Here is a 25,661-nt window from a genome sequence, read left to right on the forward strand (position 1 = left end):
TTTTCTGCCATCACCCAATTTGTGGGGTATTGGGAGCTTTCACTTAAAATATAAAAAATTTATATTTTTTAGGAATATTTTTTGTTTTCTAATAGAAAACAAAAACACTTCTTCTAGCTGTGAAGTGTAATTTAAAGAGTTCTTGTATTCAAACTATATCTGATGCGGTTGAACATATTTTTGTGAAATTAAAATTTGATAAGGCTTTTCTTATTCTAGGATGTTTTTATATACCACCTAATTCAATGCTTGCTTCTTATACTGCTGTATGCAACATTCTGGAAGATATATATATAATAGGTTTCCTACTTCTTTAATATGCATTCTAGGAGATTTTAACTTACCGTTTATTTCTTGGAATTTTGACTTTAATAATAATTTGTCTAGTGCGTTTATTCATAATTTACCTAATCAGCAATTCTTGATCGCGTCTTCCTTATCGGATACAATTGATTTTATGGGTTTGTCACAGATCAATAATAATTATAATTTACATGGATCTCTTTTGGATCTGATTTTTAGCAATCCTAATGAATTTAATGTAACATTAGCAATAGACTTACTTTTACCGTCAGACAATTATCATCCACCTCTTATTATTGATGTTAATGGAGAAATTAATAATAACACTAGTAACAACATGTTGCACAAAGTTAAGTATGATTTTCATAATGCTAATATTGCTGGAATTGTATCTTATTTAAATTCTGTTGATTGGAAAGTTGTACTAGACGTTGAGAATGTCGATGAATCAATTAATATTTTTTATAATTGTGTGTACAATGCATTTGATAGTTATGTACCAAAAAAGTCTATTGTCACATCACATTTTCCACCGTGGTTCACATATGAATTAAAACAATTGATTATAGCTAAGAAAATTGCGCATAATAAATATAAAAAGTTTCGGAATCATGATAATTATATGAAGTTTTCTAAATTGAGGTCAGAATGCAAAAATTTATCTACTATTTGTTATAAAAATTTTATTTCAAAAACAGAAAATTCAATTGTTGAAAATCCTGATTACTTTTGGAAGTTTGTTAACTCGACTCGTAAAAATAATTCTGTACCTGACACTATGTATTTGAAAGATGAAACTTGTGATTCCTCTATTAATATTGCTAACCTTTTTGCGAAACATTTTAAATCCATATATACGCTTCCAAAACTATCATCTGAATCGAAATTTACCTTAAATGATGTGGTGAATTTGGAATCAATAATTATCTCTAGAAATGACATTTTTGTTAAAATTAGAAATTTGGATGTGCATAAAGGAGCAGGTCCAGATGAAATTCCATCGTCTGTTATTCATGCATGTGGATTCTCTTCTGTTGAGCCCTTGTTTATTTTATTTAACAAGTCATTAAAATGTGAAATATTTCCCTATGAGTGGAAAAAGGGTATAATAATTCCAGTTTATAAGAGTGGTGATAGGAGTAACATTGAAAATTATAGACCTATAACACTGTTGAGTGCTATTGCAAAAATTTTCGAGGGCCTTGTATTTGATTCGGTATATGCTGCGGTTTCTAGCATAATTATTGATGAACAGCATGGATTTGTACAGGGACGTTCTACCCTAACAAATCTTGCTTTGTTTACTAATTTCATAATTTTGAATATGGAAAAAGGTTATCAAACTGATGCAGTATTGCTGACTTTTCTAAGGCCTTCGACAAGGTAGATCACCGATTGTTGTTAAATAAGCTGCGGGTCATGGGTGTGTCTGACAATTTGGTTTCATTTTTTGAGAATTATCTATCTGAAAGATTTCAATCCGTTAAGATTAAATATGACTATTCTGATCCGTTCTTATCTATTTCTGGTGTACCACAGGGGTCGAACTTGGGACCACTTTTGTTTGTCATTTACATGAATGATATTAAGCAAGTATTTAAAAAAACTTTTTTCTTATTGTATGCTGATGACCTTAAAGCATATAAATTGATTGATTCTATTAATCCTGACTCTGATTCATTTGATTTGCAATCAGATTTGGATCGTTTAGAGGATTGGTGTAATAAAAATCATATGCTTGTAAATGAGGCATTCCATGTCAAGTGATCCAGGTGTCTTACGGTGTAATGCTTATTTCGATAATTTTTTACTCTTAAACTATTAAACATAAAAATTTGGCAAGGTACATTTTGGAAAGGTTTTTTCATGCTCTTTCGATTGAAAATAAGCATTTAAAAAAAAAAAAAAATTTTGACCCAAAAAAATCAAAATTAAAAATAAATTTTAATTTTTTGGAAAAAAGGTCCCATTTTTTTTTTTTTTTTTTTTTTTAAACGAAAGCTAAGGTTTTTTCCTAAAAGGACATATAAATGAAAAAGTGGGACAAGAATGTTTAAACATTGAAAAACAGAGGTTTCTACTCTCTAAACCCGGTTTTTAGCTCTGTTTACGAGAAAATTCATTTTTTCAATGTTTAAACATTCTTGTCCCACTTTTTCATTTATATGTCCTTTTAGGAAAAAACCTCAGCTTTCGTTTAAAAAAAAAAAAAAAAAAAAAAAATGGGACCTTTTTTCCAAAAAATTAAAATTTATTTTTAATTTTGATTTTTTTGGGTCAAAAAAATTTTTTTTTTTTAAATGCTTATTTTCAATCGAAAGAGCATGAAAAAACCTTTCCAAAATGTACCTTGCCAAATTTTTATGTTTAATAGTTTAAGAGTAAAAAGTTATCGAAATAAGCATTGTATTGAAAAACCCAAAAATTTAACCCCCTCCCCCTCGGAAAATATTGGACTAGGTAAAAAAATATTTTCACGAAAAATTACTATCTATTAGTACTACAAAAGCCCCAAGTTTTGCTACGATTGGAGAAAAATTTTTCTCCACCCGGATCACTTGAGATGGAATGCCTCAAATATGAATAAGAGTTCAGTAATATCTTTTTCCAGGAAGAATACATTCATGTATTGCTACAATATTGGTCGGGAAGAACTTGTAAGAGTGACTAAATTAAGTGATTTGGGAGTACTTTTGTGTAATAATCTCAGTTTTGATGAGCACATATCTGCAATCATTTCTAGGGCTTTAAAATGTTTGGGGTTTGTTATGAGAAATGCATCAATTTTTCATACTGAAAATGTGCTTAAAGTTCTCTATTTCTCTGTTGTGAGACCAATATTGGAGTATGCTTCTATAATTTGGGCACCATTTTATACAATCTACAGAGTAAGAATAGAACGTGTTCAGAGTAGATTTTTTCGATTTATAGCACGTCAACTTCGTATACCTTTTGACAGATACAGCCATGATTATAGTAGCTTACGTGTTCTTTTGCAGATACCTTTGGTAACATCAAGATTTCTATTTAATGACATGACCTTTTTATACAAGATTTTAAATGGTAAAATTGATTGCACATTATTATTGTCATTGATTAAATTGTCAGTTCCTATTCGAGGAACCAGAAATTTTACGTTATTTTTTGAATCTTTTCACAAAACTAATTACGGATATCATTCGATATTTAATAGACTTAGTAGAGAGGCTAATGAACTTCCTAATTGCATCGACTTTTTTGATAACAATTTTACTAGATTCACCACATTATTACGTAAAAATATACTAAAACCATTGTAGTAGGGTCGGCTTAGTAATATTATATTAATTATTATATTATATTGTATTAATATACTAATTTATATTAATAAATTAGATAAGTTACTTGTATGTTACAAGATTATGTAACTTTTAGTTTTATGAATACTTATGTATGAAAGGGCAAGACCCGTTTATAATAAATGAAATGAAATGAAAAAGTGTTAATACTTACAATAAAGCCAAAACTTGAGACTTAGAATAAATTTTTTCCTAAATTATAATTGAATAAAAAATTTTTGAAAAAAATTTAAATTTTACATTTTTTCCACCAAAAATTATTTTTTAATTAAAAATTTTTTTGGACTGACACTAATTCTCCCATTACCCCACAGAATTCTTACAGGACAAAATTTGAATAAAAAAATAAAAACATAAACAAATTTTATTATTATCTCGATTTTCATATATGTATGCATATTAGCCTGGCCGCGATTTGTTAAGATATTTTTTAATCTGGTGATATCATTGAGCGCCGCGCAAAAAAAGTTTCCTTTTTACCTAAAGAAACAAATACAAAAATACTTAAGTTAATCTATAAATAATTAATAGACCCAAAAACTTAATAATATTATAGAAAAAGAGATTTTATTGACATTTTGAATTTTAATATTAATTTCATAAAGTTTTAAATATCTCGGACTAATGTTTATGGATTTTTATGAAGTTTACACATTTTTCAGGTAAAAATGTGTACTTTAAAATAAAAATAATGTTAATAAGAAAATTAGTTTTTAAATAAAAAAAATTTTAAAGAAATTTTTTAAACAATTTTTTAATTATTTACATCTCTTTCAGAAAAATGTTAAGAACATATTTGGAATCCTTATAAATTCACCTTTAATTTAATAAAACAAAATTGATGAAGACTCATCTGGTGGCGGAGATATTGAAGTTTTTGTAAAAAAAGACTAGCTGCAGCAACAAGTATATCGTATATGGCCAGACGATTTGGTAAATCTGACATTGTATTCGCATTCAGTTGTACCGAAAATACGCAAAAGAATTTAAAATTTATATCCTGGTTTGTAGTAATATTCTTCTTCATTATCGAACTTTTGTCTGTTTTTACTCAGTTTTCAAAGAATTTGCCAAACTCAATAAACAGAATGAACGATTTCCAGAGGAAAATAAAAATATTTTAAATTTTAAAAATGTATTTTAAAGAAGAAAAGTAGCGTCTTCAGATGCAATATTGAACTTTTGTCAAAACAATTATATTTTGATGTTAAAAAACTGGTCTTTTGCACTTTTAAGTTAAAATACCTCGAAAACCCGACGTGCAGGGTCTATTATGAAGCTCAGGATTCGGAATTATCACGTTAAAAACCTTCGGAAAAGTATTGTTTGATTCTTGTTTAGTAAATACTGTCGGCCTGTGGTACAAACAATTCCTAAATTTTTGAAAAATTGATGATAAACGCCAATTTCTTCATCAATTTTGGAAATTTTTAAGGCTCTACAGTAATTTTCTGTGCTTTTTACCATAGAAAATCTTTATCGATGCTAAAAAAAATTCGAATCCTCCGGCAGCTACTCTTGAAAAAATTGTTTTTCCATAGAATTTCTTTAAATTTTAAGAAAATATCTCTTCGGGTGCCCTTTAAATGTGGTAAAAATTTGAAAACCCTTTGCGATGCTAAGTTTTTTTAGCAGATTGCATAAAGATATTCAAGTTCAAACTTTAACTTTTACATGCGATTATGTTAAAAATAAAAAATATCAACCACAATATATATCTTCTTTTTTGACATGGCAAAGAGTTTTGAAATATTTACCACATTTAAATATTTACAAAGAAACATTTTCTCAAAATTTGAAGAAAATCTATTGAAAATCAATTTTTTCAAGAGTAGCAGCAGGAGCAAGAAGACTAGAGACAGGAGGTAAAACTTCGGTAGTGGGGGTATGTCAATGCTGAGTCGCTCAGCTGGTTTATGGTCAGGCGTTTACTTTTAAAAAAGTTTTCGCCGCAATAGACCACATGGACTTCTGCGCATCCAAACACGTAAACACGGGAAAATATATTCTATACAAATACAATATGAAATATAAGTGTTTATATTTTAAACATGTTTAAGTTATTAAAAAAAAAGTTTTAAAAACAAAAAAATGTGTAAACTGTAGCATGAAGTGTATTAAAAGTTAACAAAAAGTAATAGTCATATAGTGTTGTGTTTATCTTTCTTCCTGTTACAACTTTTCACACAGCACGTTTTCGGAATTTTTAACTATTTGAATAACACCTCATGTAATAATCACTCACATTATTTCTATATATCCGTTATGACACACATTGTGTCTCGATTGCACTTTAAAGTTAACCTCAAATTAAAATCATATCATACACATGTAAAACATACGGTATACAAGAATTTGAATGTGTGAGTGATGTGCAGAAGCACCGCGCTGGCGACTTTTCGAAACGAAAAACGCCTGGTTAAAGAAAGGCTCTTGACTCATCCCCACTACCGAAGTTTCACCTCCTGTCTCTAGCCTTCTTGAGCCGGAGATATACCTAAAAATTTTTATTTAAAAATTAATTTTTTTTATTAACTTTATTTTTATTTCAAATAAAAAATTTTTACCTAAAAAGTGTGTAAATTTTATAACAATCCACAAACAATATTTCGAGATTTTCAAAATTTTATAAAATTAATATTAAAATTCAAAATGGCGTATCTTCAACAATTTTTGAATTTTTAAAAAAAAAATTTTAGGGAAAGAAGTCTCTTATACATATACATATATATTATATTTTTGGTACAGCTATACAGAAAAGAACCATTTTCTTTAAAGAAACATTAAAAATTACTGCAAAAAATTCAATAAAATCTCTTTTGTCACATTCAATCAGTTTTTGGGTCCATTAATTATTCACACATTCACTTTATTGTTTTTGTATTTGTTTTTTTAGATGAAAAGGGAAACTTTTTCAGCCCGGCACTCATCGATATTAAATAATTTTACAAAAATAGCCAGGCTAATACATATTCACCTATAATATAATGAAAAACCATAACTAAATAATACAATTTTAACTACTTATGATGATGTTTAGAAATGTTTTGCATTTTACAACGAAAACTCAAAAATACATTTTCCCTTGTCTTTACTAAAAATCTGTCAAGAATGTGATCGTTCGTTCTGGAATGATGTAAAGAAAGGTTGTTGATGATTTTATAGACATTGCAGCAAATTTTAAGGTTTCTAAGTACGTGAAATTTAAAAGCTTCCATTACCCGCAAGCTCCCATTAACCCACGCTCCCCTACACTATATGTGGTTAAATTAGATTAATAATTTAATTATTAAATTACTTAAACAGATTTAAGTTGCAACTGTTCACAGCACAATTATATTCGTATAGTTCCTCTAAAGGGACTGTTAAGGTAAACCTCTAGTTTTTTTTATATTTTTGAATATATAATTTTACTAAAAATAGATTCCAAATTTAGATTTAAAATAAATTTTATTCTTTCATTTACCTAAGTTGATATAGTTGTATAGTATAAAAACCAGAAATAAAACTTTCAGTATTTTAAATAACATTATATTGCACAGGTGGATGAATTGACATTTTATTGAATCAAACTTAAGTTAACATTATATTGCATGAAATTTTTAAAAACAATTATACGCCACGAATTTCAGAGTTAACATTTTATTGCACGGAGATTTGAATAAACATTTTATCGTCGGGGGGCGTCATTAAAGTTTCTGCCTTTTTTAAGTAATATTTATAATATTATTAATTTAATGTTTTCACGTGTTTTATAAATATTACTATATAAATTTTCCTTTATTGTCTTATTGTCTAAATTTATTTAATAAAATTATAGTTTCTGAAGAGGACAGCTTTGCTGTTGAAAACGTTAAAGGAATTGTTTTATGACACATAGGAATTGTTTTAATTTTTCCATTGGTTTGACTCGAAGTGATCGTTGACTTCAATACTTAATTAATTTGAAAACCGAGTGATAGAATCATTATTAATATTATTAATTATATTATTTGCCATAGGTAAAAATTAACTATTCATATAATAGCAAACTCATTAAAATTAGCGTTATAAAGTATTCATGTTTGTTCTCATTAAAACTAGCAGAATTCAAAAAGGTATATGTTTAGTAAAATGTAATAAAAACCCAGTATAAATATATATCTCTGATACATCAAAAATAATAAAAATTTAATAAGTGGAAAAAAATTAAAAACAATTATTATCCAGTCATTATTCGGTGGATTTGACATCTTCCAAAGATATAGTAACTATAATAATCTGTGGTTACCATCAGTGTGTTTTCTTCGCAGGTCTTACCTCATACAACTCAAGATGATTTGCCAAAGATATACCGAAAATGCCATAAAGTTCTTCTTTAACTGGTCTAAAGGTATTGAAGGCGTTGCTTTAGTGAAACCCGAAGTATAATTCATAAACTAACTTAAGGATCATTATATTTAAGGAACACTAAAAACGTGTAACTGTAACACTCTGCGTGTCATTATGTGGTTCTTCCACGAAATTATGTCCGGCACTTGAAGGCCACGATTGTAAATTGAAGTCTCGAGATATGCCAGAGTTTACAGCTAACTTAATCAATCGCAGCTTATTTTAAAAAGAGGCCTGAAAATCCGATGCGACAGTCTGTCAAATACTAATTTAAAACTTCAAGAACATGTATAATTGAAGGTGAGATGCAATTTCAATTGTATAACCTCTAAAAGTTTCTCTAAATATTTTTATCACCGAATTAACCTTACCCTCCCCCCCCTCTTAAAAGACAGCTTTTAAATAACCTTTGTTAATTTCACATTTAATTATATATTTCTCATTAATTCAAATTAAAATATTTTATGGCTGATAAAAAATCCATATTACAATCTAAGCTATATACCAATCAAAAAATGTTTCCCTTAGATAAAAGTTTCATTTGTCCCTGTTTTTCTCTCTTTTATCAAAGAAACCAGTGAAAAAATCAGATGAACACGAGAAAGGACGATGACCAAGCGATGTGCACGGTTCATCAGGTGATTCGTGAGCGGCATAACAACGTGATTCCTCATCCTGACAGTAAAGCAGATCGCTGTGCGGCGCCGAGACTGAGAAAAAAGCATTACACCTCAGCAACAAGGATTGGTATCGAATAAATAAAAATAGTTGTGTTTACAACCTTAGGCGAAGCAACAAAAAGGTGTTGATTTCAAGTACCTTCGCTTTTCAAAGAGGAAGAAAAAAGCTAAGAAAAAAAAATGTTATTATTACTCTTGCTCACGAACATTTTATACGTGTCTTAAATTACTCTCTCTACTAATGATAAAGTTACATTATTGCAGTTGGCTATATATATATATATATATATATATATATATAAGGAAGAAAGAGAGAGAGAGAATACTAGAAAGCATTGCAGACATTCTCGCTTAATTATAAAATGATTTGAACCCAATTCGTCCTAATTAATTGAGACTTTCATAATGTCACCACATAAAAATGTCTACACCGGTTACTTTCATATACAGTAAGCTTTAAAAATAATTTTACGACATTATTAAACTAAACATAAAATAAGAAGTTGAAGTCAGTCAGATCAGGAGACTCGTTCTCTTGTACTTAAATTTACGAGTCTTTGATCGTCTGATGAAAAATGTATTTAAGAATCAAAAGTTGAATCTACTTTTTGAATTCAATCCAAAATTTACATTGGCATTTAATTTACAAATGCAGTCTTGATAAATAATTGTTAAATTTATTATTATATTGTTTGATTTAATTTATTCTTACTGTTAATTTATAGTTAGAGAGATTTTAGAGCTAATTCACAAAAGAAGAAGAGCATCGGTGTACCTTGGAATATAATCTGAGAAATGGTTTTTTTCTAACTAGGCATAATAGATCTGGTTCATGATTTCTATTAATCGGCGTTAAAATGCTTCGCTATACATATATCGGACAACCGGTACTATCTCGCTCAAGAGTCACCGAAGCGACAATTCTCATTCCTTGCCTAAGCCGCAGGATGTCCTCAATTCTTAAAGTCCAGTAGAACAGCAATTTAATGCGGTTGCAAAGTGTCTCTTGAGAGTCGTTCATATGTGCATTTTAAATGACCATCAAAAGATGATTCCCAATTGAACTCTAATATGCGTATGCGTAGAAAGATTCTTTACGGAAATTACAAAAATCCTGGAGAAATTCCCTTCGACTGACCACACTAAGAAGATGTAGCAAAAGCAAAAGTGTTCAACCTCCTGACATCAATTTGCTTTGGCATAATTTAGTAATAATACGAGCCTATCAAATGTAACATTTCAATTTTTATTACCTCTAATTTTATAAGAAAGCTTTTTTAATTTCCTTACATATATATTATTTATGTTTTTAATTTTTAATACAAGACTTCTTTTCGAAAAAGTTAATCTTTTGGATGACCATGTCTTTCAGAAGTTAATGCAAACATTTTTTTACAAGTTTGCAATTTCTTTTCTTTGCGAGTAAAAATAAAATAGGGGATAAAATTTTATTTACGTAGGTTGAAGTTATATTTTTTAAGAAGTGTATATCTCGAAAATGGGATCATATACTAAGTAGTTCATGAAGATACGGCGACAGAGTTTGCCAGAAAGATGGAGCATATATGAGGTTCTCGTCCTTGTCTCTGCCAAGCCATCAGACATATTTTTCAGGTGCTGGTTCTCCAGACTGCAGACAGAATGGCGAAGGAGTCAAAGTAAGTATGTAACTTGGACGCATTGTGACTGGCTAACGAGAATTGCAGACAAGGAATAACCGCAACCGTTTGCAAGCGCATTATTCCAGACTTACATACATATAACCGGCATATGACAGACGTGGCCCTTGGGTCCCTTCAAACGAGATTTATATTTAGAAACAGACAGACTTGTACAACTTTTAGCAAGAAAAATCTTATTTAACTTTAAACAACATTATATATAAATAAAAGAAGTATACTTTTAAAATCAGCCTTTTTAAATTTAGTATGTGACATTTTGACATGACTTCAAGAATCTAAATTTCACATTCCAGCAGTTTGCTGTTTATCTATAAAGCCAATTAATCAAAAATGCAGAAAATACATTAAATTTTTTAAATAAGTTATTCACATAAACAAGACTTTCAGTAAAGATTTATGAAAAACTGAAGTAGCAAAAACATCGTAAAGTGAACGAATGCTTCCGAAATAAAAGAAACTGTAAAACAGTAACTGCTTTCACACGATAATAATAATTTTTTATGAACATGTTATGTTTCATCGTTAATTAAGAAAAAAAATATTTCGCGAATGAAAATCACTTCCTGCTTTTCTGACAATGTTTGATAAATATCTATCTCATATTGTAAGTTAGAATATATGTGCAGTCTAATTGTGTGTTGATTTAACCTTTTGACTGCACCCATGATTTTCATGATATGGATGTATGGAAATTTTTATTCCCGTTTCATTGTAACACATCATTATTAAAGTGGTAAAGGAAACTCACCTCGCACCTGGAAGTGTCCAGTATCTCGACCTCGGTAGTAACATTATCGATAGGAACACTATGACGGTAGAGGAAATCTGCAACAGAGGAGAACGAGATTAAACTGACACCTTGATATATGATAGACCTATTCTGGATCACTATCTGAGAGATACCAGAGAGTGATCTAGAGGGCAGTCATCGTCTTCGTCCCGTGAGGAGAAGAAGTCTTTCCCCACCATACGCCGGGGGCTTAGATCTCTAAGCTCTGGAGCAAATTCTATTCAAACGTAGAATATTTGTATTCTTTGCTGGCTAATAATAAAACAAAACCATTTTTTTGACGTTCTACTTAAGGTTAGGTTCCTCCAAACAATTTTCAAAAAGTCGAATTTTTTCCCCCGTAAATTTCTAGAAAATACTCGTAGAAATAATATAGAATTAAGTAGTCCCGAAGGTCCGCACGACCGAAAAGTAGGTATACAAGAGGGAAGAGCGCCAAGCGGTAAATCCGGCCGCTAGAGCACCCCGGGTGCTTGTTTACTTATTTATTTTTAAAAAATATTTCCTTCTCTGGCAGGACGCCTATGAAAACCAGGAAGGAGTTGTGTACGCAGCCGGATTGGATATGTAAGTAAAATTCATTTTTCACGAACAAAAACTTTAATCGCCTTTTTCTCGATACCACGTTTTTTCAACTGGGTGACATTCTCATTTAGAAACTATTGCATTTATTAACAAAAACCAAACGGCATTTTACTCTTAAAATGTCTCTCTATGGTGTGAACTACAACCAAAAAAATTCATTGTTATTTAAAAAAGTTATAAACAATTAAAAGTGAAAAAAATGTGAAAAAATTAAAAAGTCCGCCATTTTGTTTTCTTTTGGTGAAAATGTTTTATTTTAGTTAATAACAAAAATTATTTTATTTCCAGAATAATATTATAAGATTATAATTTTCATAAATTAATATTTAATAAATTATTAAATTTAATCACAATTCGTGTTATATTATTGTCGTGAGACACGTCTTTAATACACATACACACACATACAAATATAAATACTAAAACTTAAAAGTCGTTAGAAATTTAAGATAAAATTAGAGAAAAACAATCATTTAAAGGATCGAGTATAAGAAAATAAAACATGAAGAAGACAAAGCAGACACAATAAATAAAATAAAACTTATCGCTTAGAGGTGAAGAAGACGATGACGTTGGTCGGAGAACAGTCAGCCAAGATTATTTTCCCTCAATGTTCTTAAGGATGATTGTCAATTAGACCCAATGGATTAATTTTCTCTATCGATTGAATCCGTCATAAAATTCATTCACCAATTTGAATGAATTTGTCGGCGTTATCTCGTGAGCTTTCAAACTGTCAACGCGTCTCTCGCATCCAAAATACACCCACCAATTATTAAATTATAATCGCCACACCTTTATTATATAGAAATACAAAATTTAATTATAAAAATTGCAATTCTAGCATAATTTTACTTTAAAGTTAATACTATTATTTTTTTATTTACAAGAGTGACGTTGCTATAGAGATATACTGTGTTTTGTTAAACATTTAAAAAACAGTTTAAAAAAACACGAAATAACAGCAAATAATAAATAATATTTTTGTTCACTCCAATCCTGATGTGGTTTTCGATTCATTAACGAACCTCTCAATAGTTATCAATTGTTACTATTCACTTAATTACTCAGACTGACAAGATTTACTTTCCAAGAATCAGATATTACTTTTTCAAAAGTTTTTGACGTGCTGAATCTGAATCCGGCCTCAGAATAAACCCTGCACGTCAGGTTTTCGAGATATTTTAACCTAAAGGTGCAAAAAACCCGTTTTTTAGCTATATTTCACGTCATGTAACATCACAAGATAATTTTTTCTCGAAAAGATAAATATTGCATCTAAAAGCGTTTCACTCCCCCTTTCAAATCCATTTTGAAAATTTTAAAAATCTTTATTTGTCTCTGAGTAATCGTTCATTTTAATGTTCTGAGTTTTGCGAATTCTTCAAAAACTTAGTAGAAGCATACAAAACTTCGATAAAGTACAAACATATAAATTTCGAATATGTTTGCGGATTTTCGGTTTAACTGAATACGAATACAATGTCAGATTTTCAAAATTCAAAATGGCGGACCCAATATGGCGGACTATTTTAAAAAAATGATTTTATTTGCTTAAAATTTGTTACTCGGGGGTTTTCGGGATCGCTGACCACAAATTCGATGTCAGATTTTCAAAATTCAAAATGGCGGATCCAATATGGCAGACGATTTAAAAAAAAAATTATTTTATTTACTTAAAATTTGATACTCGAGGGATTTTCAGGTGGCTGAACATGAATTTGATGTCACATTTTCAGAATTTAAAATGTCGGATGAAATAAAACAGCCATGATATTTTTAAATTAACCAGAATCGGTTGAAATTTGTAAATAGGACTTTTTTGGGTTTTTGAATCTGGATTCCACTATTTGCCGAACCCGGAGTCATGAACGAGGACGTGGAGGTAATTGACTCCATTTTTTTATTTTTTTAATGTATATTTTTTGTTTTTATATTTTTTTGTGATTTAGTAGTTTTTATATATATTTTTTAATTTTTTTGTCGTAAAAATCGGTATTAATATTTAATATTTATAGAACAAATCAAATTCAGAGAACCTTATAACGTGTAACTGAGACATAATTTCTTGGAACTTCTTTTTACCTATATTAAATGTCGTTTTTTTATTTTATTTTTTTGTGAAAACGTTGCCTTTTTTCATCAACAGATCTTTTTAATGGTTTTCGGTTACTTTTGTTAGGGAAATCGTGTCTTTTTAAACACTAGCAGTAAAGGCCTAAGCACAATAGGTTCGCGAAAGTCGTTCGCGAACACAAAGCATGAGTTAGAAAAGGACAGAGATATACTTGTGTCCTTGTCTATCTCATGTGTCTCGTTCGCGAACGACTTTCGCGAACCTATTGTGCGTTGGACTTAATCAGCCATCATGTTGATGTCCCACCTGCCCTGGTAGTGTTTTTCTTTTTGTTTTATATCCTGATGAAATAGTTTACCCCATGGACGTAAGAAATATAGGGACATGGCATATAGATGCAGGGGGATTCTTTGCAGTCCGTAAGGGGAGGCGTTGGCGAATTGCTAATTGGTTAAGAAAATGTACGTGTTATATGGCAATTGGCGCCTGCGCATTAAGTCTGCCAATAGGGAATCGACCAACGTAACGTTTTCCTTCCGATCTGCCAACGTACTCCCCTCGCCCATATTTTGACTTTGAGGCCTGTCCCTATATTTCTTATGTCCATGGTTTACCCATTTCTTCACTGAAGGCGACAAGATTTTCTGGAAAATCTTTCAAATGGAAAAACGAAAAGTGAACCTTTAAGCTCATCAGACAACCTAATTTTTTAAAATTATGTAGCATAGTGGAAACTATCTGTTTGTAATTTGGGTCTCGTTCGTTGCCCAAAAACTTTTCAACAACCTGTTTAAAGCTTAACCACGCTTCTTTCTCTATGTTTGTCATCGTATTAATACATTTTTTGTCTTTCATTAAAGCTCTGATATCAGGACCGACAAATACTCCCTCTTTAATTTTAGCTTCAGATAACTTGGGAGATTTTTACAAAAGATACTTAAAACAATATTAAAGTTTATAAAAAATTACTTTATGTTTAAAATTCACTTCACTATTCATATTACTTAAAAACTTAATTAAATTATATAATAATTCGTTTTAATTAAAAATTAATATTAAATAAATTTATATTTAAAAAGAATGTATTATTATTATTATTATTATTATTATTTCTATTACAAGCAACAAAATTAGTGACGGATACTTAAATGAAGATCTTGTATTTCTCGGGGTAATTATGATCAAAATGTCAAACTTCCGGAAGTCGAAAATTGTTCTCAATTATACCCATACTAAACATTCCATGAAAGTTTCGATCACCAAAAATTCGTGGCGTGTGTTTCAACGATGATTTTATATTTCTCGGGGTAATTATGTCCAAGATGGCGGACTTCCGGAAGTCGAAACGTGTTCGTAATTGTTCAGTAACCTGTTACTGGTGCATAATGATTCTATAACGCTTATGTACCAGTAACAGGTTACGCTTATAAGCTGACATTTGCATAAAATTGTTCCATATAATAGTTATGTGTATATTTATTTGTGTTTACTGCGTGGCACAATTTTCAATCATCCTCTATTATATTAAGTTGAAGAACGACCGACCGACCGACCGACCGACCGACCCTAGCCGTATATATATGTATATATCTTTTAAAAACAATATTAACACATGTATACATATTCACAAATCACGTATGCGCAGTAGTGTTCTATCAATGTCAGGCATGCGCAGTAGTGTTGTGTCAATGTTACGCATGCGCAGTAGTGTTCTATTAATGTTACGTATGCGCAGTAGTGTTCTATCAATGTCAGGCATGCGCAGTAGTGTTGTGTCAATGTTACGCATGCGCAATAGTGTTCTGTCAATGTTACGCATGCGCAGTAGTGTTCTGTCAATGTTACGCATGCGCAGTAGTGTTCTGTCAATGTTACGCATGCGCAATAGTGTTCTATCAATGTCAGGCATGCGCAGTAGTGTTCTGTCAATGTTACGCATGTGCAGTAGTGTTCTATCAATATTAGGCATGCGCAGTAGTGTTCTATCAATGTTACGCATGCACAATAGTGTTCTATCAAATCACGCATGCGCAGTAGTGTTCTGTCAGTTTTACGCATGCGCAGTAGTGTTCTATCAATCCATTCTTCCACTCTATGATATTCAGTTGAAGAACGACCGACCGACATTACACAAAGTTATTTATTTTAAGTTCTAGTAAGGATATAAAGTTAGTTAAGATCTTATTTCAAAGCTAATATTTTCTACTTTCATAATATCAAAATAATAAATTTGAAAAAAAACATATTCTTCATTATTGTTTAAATGCAATTACCAATAAACAATTTTTTTAAATGTATGATAATTTAAAAACATATTTTTCTCATGTTTGTACGTCATGTAAATCTCAGGGACCGATTCTAAAACGAAACTAAATTAAAAATTTACGTTTAATTTAGTTTCATGTCAACTAAAAATAAATTATAATTCTATTGAAGTCTCCTCATACTACTGTATATCTATTATTAAAGTCATAATTCTATTATTTCTTTAAATATTTTATTGTTAGCTGTGATTTTTTAATTAGAACTAGGTAATAGAGTTTCTCAGATATTTTTTTTGATCTGTACTAAAATAAATTCAAGTGTTTAAAAATCTAATTTATTTTTTTAGTTTAGTTTGCAGTCGATATGAAACTAAATCTAATTTGTTAATTTAGTTTCGGGTCGACACGAAACTAAACCAACAAACTGAATTTAGTTTCGATTCAACACGAAACTAAACTCAGTTTGTTAATTTAATAGTTTTGTGCCAACTCAGAAACTAATTAGGATAAAACACATTTATCCAGCATAATTTGTTAATAACAATTTTATAAACAAAATACGACCTGGAGAAGAAAATAACACATACAAAACTTTCTTAATTTTCTACACAGAATCGATTTACGTTAAGAATTTTCGATAATTTTTAAATTTTTATTAATTGGTTTAAACAATTATTGTTAAATAATTGTAAATTAACAAAAACAGGTACATTTTTTTCAATTTTTTACTCAAAATGCATTTGTTTATGCTTGGGATAAAACATCCTATACTCAGCATAATTTGTTTATTTTTAATTTGTTTAAACAATTGGAAATTAAAAACAAAAAACAGGTCTATCTTTTTTTCAATTTTCTTATAAATCCAATTGTTACTTTTTAAATAAAACGTCTGGTTTCTTCATGGGACTTAATGGGTATTAAATTAAATTTTATATTTGTTACAATTCTATATTAAAACTTTAGTTCTAAATTTTACTTGGTAAACTTTTATTTCACTAATTGTTTGGACATTTGCAAAAACTTTTACTTGGCGGATCTTTTTACATCAAAGATGTTTTTATTGGGATCAAAATACTTTTTGCATCATTAATAAAATTTTAGGGTATTTATGAAACTGTTTAGTACTTCAGGCTCTACGTTTGTCTAAATGTCAAAGAATCCAATTTTGTTTAGAAAAAATTCAAATATTTCAAAAAATACTTAATGTATTGGAATTTCCTGGAACATATATCGGGATTTTAACCCAATTTATTAAATTTTAGAGTATTCAACAGCATGTGATTGTTAGGCTCTCAATGGTAATTTTTCCAACCACTTTTCTCTTCAAATATTTATAAATTGAGCTGAAATTTTGTACAAAAGTCTAAAATACAATAAAGAAGGTCAGTGATGTGCAAAAGTATTACTATTTTTAAAATCAATTATTACAAATTACTTTAAAATTATCAGTTGTCACGGTCACTTTTAATCAATTCCTCGTCTTTACCGATTTCAAAGTGTTTTATTATAATTTATTTTTTAATTATTAAAACTTTTGCACATTACTGCCCTTCTTTATTATATTTTTGACTTTCTTACAAAATTTTCAGCTCAATTTATTAAATATTTAAAGAGAAATGTGGTCAAAAAAATTACCATTGAATGTCTAACAGTCACATGCTGTTAGCAAATCCGTTAAGGAGTTTAGTCTATACGTTTGTCTAACTGTCAAAAAATCCAATTATTTCAAAAAATATTTAATGTATTGAAATTTCCTGAAATATATTATCGAGATTTTAAACCAATTAATAATATTCCAAAATATTTTGCAAATCCGTTTAGAAATTTAGTTTTCTTTGCTTTAATTCCATAAAATTTTAACCCAATTAATAATAATATTCCAGACTATTTTACATATCCGTTTATAAGTTTACACCGAAAAAAAATATTATTGTTTTGAGAGAACAATTCCTCTTCTAAAATCCTCTTACAATTTATTCATGAATTAAGAATATTACTCTTCATTGGAGACTATTCCTCTATAAGAAGAATTACTCTTAAGTGGAGAATAATCCTCTTAAAATAAGAGGACGTTTTTGAGCCATATACAAGAGGAAAATATGAATTGAAATAAGAGAAATCTTCTTAAGACAGAAATATTTTTTTCAGTGTAGGCTCTACATTTGTCAAAATTTTAAAAAATCGAATTGTTTTCGGAAAAATCTAAATATTTCAAAAAATACGAAATGTTTTAAAATTGCCTGAAATATATATCGAGATTTTAAACCAATTAATAATATTCCAAAATATTTACAAATCCGTTTAGAAGTTTAGTTTTCTTTGCTTCAGTTCTATAAAAGTATCCAAAATATTGAATAACCTTATCATAATTCTTTCTTTTATCATTCTTTATCCAACAAAAAAATTGAGCAAAATCAGTGAAGATTTACTCGAGTTATTCGATTTTATCGATAAACAGTTGATATTTACAAAAATAAATTTCTAATTCGTTAAAAAAATTTACAAAAAAAGTAAGAATCCGACAGTAGTCGGCCACTTAAGGCAATCTTTTTAATTAACAATGTTTTAAAAGTGCCTTTTCATATTTTTTTCGAATTCTTTTATGTAATGTTGTTCCTTACGATCACACAAAACTATTAAAACAATCATGTTTATAAAAAATAAATTTTTATTCGTTAACAAAATTAGTAAATAAACAAGTAAGAATCTGACAGTGATCGGCCACTTAAAAAAGCTTTCAAAAACCGTACAAAATTTTTTTTTCAATTACAAAAGCTTAGATTTGTTTATAATCACCTTAGAAATGATTATCAACAAACAAAATATTTTTATCTCATACGGTTTTATAGCTATTCAAAATTGAAAAGTGGCCGACTACTGTCTGGTTTACCCTATACACGGTTTTTAATTTTTACTTAGCGGCAATTCTCTACCACGAATCTTGATATAATTTTCTAAATAGTTTTTTATTAAGGGAGAGTCTCCAGTTGTGAGACAGTCAATTTTTTTAACATGCAATATTAAAAAGCCGATTGGTTTATATAAAAACATTTCTTTTTATATGAGCCAAGTTTTTCGTGTACGCCGAAGCGGATATATAAACTGTTTTTGTTAAATACCAACACTGTGTGTGATAATCGACTAAAAAGCGTTTTTTCAATAAATGCAAAGTACTTTTTTCCAAGTTAATTAATTAGAAAAGGTAAATGTAATGCATTTTCATTTAGTGTTTTCCTTATATTTTGTGATGCAATATTGCATTGTTCCAATCTACGGTTGAAAATAAATTAATTTTCCTTTTTCAAAATAGCGCCAATTTCTGGGTGTGAGACACAGCATATCACCAGTTGTGAGACGGTGTCAACACCCATCTGGGCAGCATAAAAAATACGACTTTGCAAGCATGTCAAGTGGAAAAAAGTCAATTGATTCAGAAGAAATCAATTTTAATGCTCTTGTTGAAGCTATTAAATTGTGTTTATTTGATAGTCATATTTTGGCAAATAAATATTATTATTTAGTATATAATAATATATATTATTAATATATTTAATTATTTCCACTAAACATAACGTTTTATGTCAAACTTATTAAATTTTAGCAATTTTTAATGAGTGTCTCACAACTGGAGACATTTTTTTTTTTTGACAAAAGCGATGTGCTCGGAAAATGTATCGTAACATTTTTTGAGTTCATCGGAACACTACACTTTCTTTTAATAAAAGTTGCGTATTTCTGTTACCTTTCGAACGGTGTATTCTATTTACAATTTCGTTTACCCGTTTACAATTTACGGGTCAAAAATAAAACCCGTCTCACAACTGGACTCTCCCTATTTTTAAAATTCTTTTACGTATGGAAATGGAAAAAAATTCATTTCTTTAACCCTTTAACGCCCAAATGTGCTGATTTTTAACTTCGGTTTCAAGCTTATAATATTAAAAGAAAAAAATTATTAAAAATTCTACAAGGACATGTCCATATGTTTTCGGGGTCGCTCTTTCGAATGGCATGGTCAAAATTTCCAAAAAGTGACGTTTAACCCTTATTATTTTCAAAAATACTCAAAAAATATAAAATTTTGGGAAGTATTTTTTTTTAATCCAATTTTAGTTGTGATACCGATACAATTTTCCAAAGTTCTTGAAATCGCTTGAAATCTGTTACTTGAGGATTTTCGAGGTCGCTGATTACGAATCTGAAGTCAGATTTTAAAAATTCAAAATGGCGAATCCAATATGGCGGACAATAAAATTAAAAATCCATAGTATTCGCTTGAAATTTGATACTCGGGTGTTTTCGGGGTCGCTGATTTCGAACCTGAAATTAGATTTAAAAAATTTAAAATGGCGGATCCAGTATGGCAGACTAAAAAATTAAAAATGCATCGCCTTCGTTTAAAATTTGTAACTTGGGGGTTTTCGGGGTCGCTGATTACGAATCTGAAGTCAGATTTAAAAAATTCAAAATGTCGGATCCAATATGGCGGACGACAATATTAAAACTTCATGTATTGGCTTCAAATTTGTTACTCGGAGGTTTTCGGAGTCGCTGATTACGAATTTGAAGTCAGATTTAAAAAATTCAAATTGGCAGATTCAATATGGCGGACCACAAAATTAAAAATGCATCGTATTAACTGCTCATGCCCTGTTAAATATTCAAACATACGATAACGTCTTTGTAGCCAATAGGATAAAGTTTTAATTTTATCATCCAGCTATATTGAATCCGTCATTTTGAATTTTTAAAATCTGATTTCAGATTCGTAATCAGCGACCCCGAAAACCCCCAAGTAACAAATTTGAAGCGAATACTATGCATTTTTAATTTTATTGTCCGCCATATTGTATCTACCATTTTGAATTTTTTAAATCTGACTTCAGATTCGTAATCAGTCACTTTTTTTGACCATGCCATTCGAAAAAGCGACCCTAAAAACGTAGGGATATGTCCTTGTAGAATTTTAAATAATTTTGTTCTTTCAATATTATGAGCTTGAAACTGAAGTTAAAAATCAGCACATTTGGGCGTTAAAGGGTTAATACAAATTGAGATTTATTTGAATCCAACACTGCTTTGTTTTGATGCAAATAAATTGAGTATTTGGACTATATTTAAAGCAATTAAAAGTATATTAGTCTGAATTAACATAATAAATTATGAAGAATAATTGCATATTTGATACAAATAAGTATTTAGTTATTTTAAAAACAATATTTTATTGATGCAAATAAATATTTATTTGAATTAAAAACCATGCATTATTGAATCAAGTAATTTTCCTATAACAGATTTAAAGTAATATTTATTAGATCCAATTATTTGACACAAATAATTCGAATTTGCTACAAATAACTATATATTTGATACTATAAATTAAAATATTTATATCCAGTAAATATTTACTTAGCACAAACAAATAAAAACAAAGAAATAAGTAAAAACAAATAAGTTTAATTACAACCGAACGAGCGTTAGCGAGTGAGGTATATGTAGCTAGTTTTAATTAATTTTAATAATTTTTTTTACAAAACACCGCGTCTTAATGCTGCGATTACTACCAATGAAATTGTTAAGAGTATTATGCGATCGAAAAATGGTAAAACCCATGGATCCGAAGGTATTCCTTATGAGTTTTATAAATATCTCCCACAAAATTGGATTCTTTATAAAGCAATTTTATTTAACAAAGTAATGGAAAATAAAATGGTCCCAAAGTCCTGGGGTAATCTTACTACAACCATGATATTTAAAAAAGAAGACCCTAGTGACCCTGAAAATTTTAGACCAATTTCACTGGTTAACAGTATCGCAAAAAATTTCATACATGTGAATTGTGGCAGCCTTGAATTTTGGGCTGAGGAGCTGGGCTTGTTTCCTGAGTCTCAATCCAGATTTAGAAGGGGAAGGAGTTGGGTTGACAATCTTTTTACGCTCAATTAAATTATTCATATTTATTTAAGAAATCCGTCGTCAATAGTTTATGCAATTTTCATAGATTTTAAAGGTGCATTTCCTACCCATCTGCATGCAGTGTTGTGCCAGAAGCTTCACAAATTGAGTCTCAATACTAAATTTATTAATAATTTTAACTCTTTTAATTCAGTGTCAACAACAAATATTAAATGTAACAAGGGGTATAACAGAATCGGTCAGGATCACTCAGGGGATACTCCAGGGTAAAGTTCTTCGTCCCCTTGAGTTCTTATTATTCATAAATGGTTTTGAAGACCATTTTTTCAAACAAGGATGCAAGAACAGTGCCATCAATAGCAAAACAGAGATAATGACACAGGGATATGTAAAAGATTATGTTTTCCTATCTGATTCGCCACTGAAAGTTAGTAATAAATTAAAAGCACTTCGTTCATATTGCGACTTGAACAAATTAATTGCTAATACCAATAAAACAAAAATTGCTATTTTTTCTAAGATGCGAAACTCTCCATCAAAAAAGTTTTCTTTTTTAAATATGGCAAAGAACGAATTGAGGTGATAGACAGTTATGTTTGCTTAGACGTACCATTCTCTGGGTCTTGTTCATTTGCACCGACTGCAAAAAAATTTACGACCTCAGCAAATCTAGCTATTGGAAGTATTCTGAGAGTGATTCACCTGTCTGGGGCTAACTCGTGGAACTCTTTTTTATATATTGGAACACAGCCTTATCTATTTTTATGTCTGAAACTATTCATGGAACTTATCAGTGATAACTTCCGAACTTATCATGAATAAAAGGTTTTCAAAGCAGAACTTTCGGCAAGAATTCATAAAAATTATTATTAATCTTATACTAAAAGGATTATATGTTAAAATCAATATAATGCTAAAGCTTAAAAGAAATAAAAAGAAATTATTCATAAAGAGGAAACTAAGGATGATCTGACACTGATATATATGAAGATTGTCAATTTGCAAAAAAATAATGCGAGTGAAAAAGATTCAAAGCAGGGAGAAAATCAAGATGGAAAAGACGTTAAGAAGGATTGATAGGACTGAATATGAAAGGAAAGAGTAGAAATATTGCGACGTTGTTGGTTGGCTGCTCGTAATAATACGCGATAAAACCTGAGGCCATTGTTACGGTACTGGTATATTTTATCAAAATAATGCACCGCAAAAGTGACGCTGCATTTCTCTACAGTCAAATTGAATTTAAAGGAGGACATTGATTATACCTTCAACCACTGTCGAATGACCCATTTTATTTCTTCCGGGAGTAGACTATAATATCCCATTGACAATTCTCTTCAACGTTATTTTAAACCTTCAATTTACTCCAACGCAGAAAAAACTTGGGTTCAAAATGATCCACGTATACAATACTCATTTTGACAAGCAGCAAAAATGATTCCGCTTTCACCTATTTTGAGTTTTAGTCAGAAAGTTTCAAATGAACCACATTTATTTCTTTTTGAATTAATGATTGAATGAAAAATATCCGTAGGTCAGCTAAACAAAAATTATGGCTAAACTAAATAACAGAAATGAAGATAAGTAGAATTTAAAATTGTTTTGTTAAAAATGAAGAAGGTTAAAACAATAGGTAAAAATAGGTGACAGCGATAACAATTGGAACCGTTATTACTTTCAGTGACCTTTGACGGATTTTAAATGCTACATTTTTAACCGGTTTGGTGATGCTCTTTATGAATAAGCATGGCGGCTAAGATTACTTCCACGCGTCGGTAATATATCGAATATACGTGTGCAAAAGTTGCGTGTAACATGTAAATTGCTTAAACGCTTGAGGGACTAACACACAAGACGTGCGAAAAGTGGCACTCGCTTCCTTAAAATGGTAGTGTCTTGTTCGAAAATAAAAACAAATGTCAATTCCAAAATTTATATCATCTCTCTGCATATTCAAAAATATACTTTTTTCTTCTTTTCTCACTTATTTCAACAAGAAAATGAAGCGGGCTGGCCTAAAAACTTAATAACAAACTTTATTTAAAACTATATTTCACTTATCGCTATTTTGAATCTTGCAAATCTACAATCAAATTTGAATTTAGCCACCTTAAAAACATTTTTTGTGATGTGCATTACGAACTGTAAATACTAGTGAAAGTCGCGAATAAGTCTATGACTTTTTTGTAAACTTACACCTTAACTTTTAACGAAAGTCATCAAAATGATACTAATAACAAGACAGAAAATAAAAAGTAATATTAACGCACCATAAATGAGGAGTAACGTGAAATCCCCCAGTTCCAGAGATTTGTCCATATATATAATCTTCTTTAGTACGTGAAAATTATCACTTTAATAAACAAGGGATCTATAAAATAAGTTCTGTCTTTATCGAAAGTCTTTTATTCAAGTTATCCAAAGTGATAAATACAACTCAGCAGGTGCACCAAGCTATTTCTATCACGAATCGTTTACCTCTGACTGCAGTTTTTTTTGCATTTGATTGCACCCAAAGGGAAAATTAATTTAAGGTCTATTATCTATATAAAATAACCATATGAAGCTTAATTACCTTTCGTAAAATTGATTCCATTAATAAGATTAATACAGAGAATTGCTAAGGAATATTTTTTATTGGATCAAAGATGTTTATTATTTTTCCAGACTGATTATAATCATCTGCTGCAATGCAATTTCAATTATATTATCAACAGTCATTTAAATAAATTAAGTTCAATATTTTATAGAGATGTATTAGTATTTCTTAAAGCTCATTAAGTTTCAGAGTAAATAGATTTTTAAAAAGCTTTATTATTCCTATAGCAGAATTTAAGTCTGTCACTTTCCTGTTTCCTGGCTTTATGAACCAGTTTCCAACCTGTTGAACTTCCTCTTCCTGGGTAATGTTATCGACGAGTCTCTACGAAGAAAGCATTCTTATTGGACTTGTCCAATAAGAATGCTTTCTTCGTAGATCCAATAAAAAATATTCTCTGTATTAATCTTATTAATTGAGTTGAGTTCTGGATTTAAGTGTACAGTAGAACCTCGATAAGTCGAACCTCGATAAGTCGAAAACCTCTGTAAGTCGAAGAAAATGTCCATTCCTTTCCCTAGAAGCCCAAAAACCTCTGTAACTCGAACTTTTCAACCTCTATAACTCGAAGTAATTTTCATTCCCTTCAACAACTTTTCCATGTATTTTAACCTCTATAACTCGAAGTTAGTACATATGGCTCTTTTAAACCTCTGTAACTCTAAGGTTTTGTTTTTCGGAACCTCTATATCTAGAAGCTAATACAATACAATTGTTATCAAACAGAGGTTCCTGTATTGAATTTAAAAGTTATTTTTCGTGTTCAGTATTCATTTATATTTTCAATAACGATGAGTGTGAAACGAAAATTAAATACTTTATCATACGCGGAAAAGTTAAAAGTTATTGAAGATGTGCAAAGTGGTAGAAAAAAAAAGATATTGCTTTAAAATATGGCATACCCTTAAGTACACTTTCAACAATAATAAAAAAACAGCTGAATTTCCTAATTTGGAAGAATGTTTACTTACTTGGTTCAAACAATGTCACGACAAAAATATAACAGTGAGTGGGCCTGTATTAATGGAAAAAGCTGAGTTCTTTGAAAGCTGTGAA

General features: G+C 29.7%; 1 protein-coding gene across 3 annotated transcripts in view; it reads right to left on the reverse strand.

Annotated features, from left to right (window-relative positions):
• LOC122499581 (ras-related and estrogen-regulated growth inhibitor-like) overlaps nt 1–25,661 on the reverse strand; it is a 176,396-nt gene that overhangs the window by 92,680 nt on the left and 58,055 nt on the right. For all 3 annotated transcript variants that reach the window (XR_006301347.1, XM_043608025.1, XM_043608026.1), the window contains exon 4: nt 11,123–11,199. Coding sequence is in view for 2 of the 3 variants with exons in the window: in XM_043608025.1 (XP_043463960.1) it covers nt 11,123–11,199 (77 nt within the window). In the remaining variant the exon portion in view is untranslated. The remainder of the gene's footprint in view (nt 1–11,122; nt 11,200–25,661) is intronic.

The sequence above is a fragment of the Leptopilina heterotoma genome, unplaced genomic scaffold (genome assembly GCF_015476425.1).
Source record: "Leptopilina heterotoma isolate Lh14 unplaced genomic scaffold, ASM1547642v1 Lhet_17, whole genome shotgun sequence".
Taxonomy (NCBI): domain Eukaryota; kingdom Metazoa; phylum Arthropoda; class Insecta; order Hymenoptera; family Figitidae; genus Leptopilina; species Leptopilina heterotoma.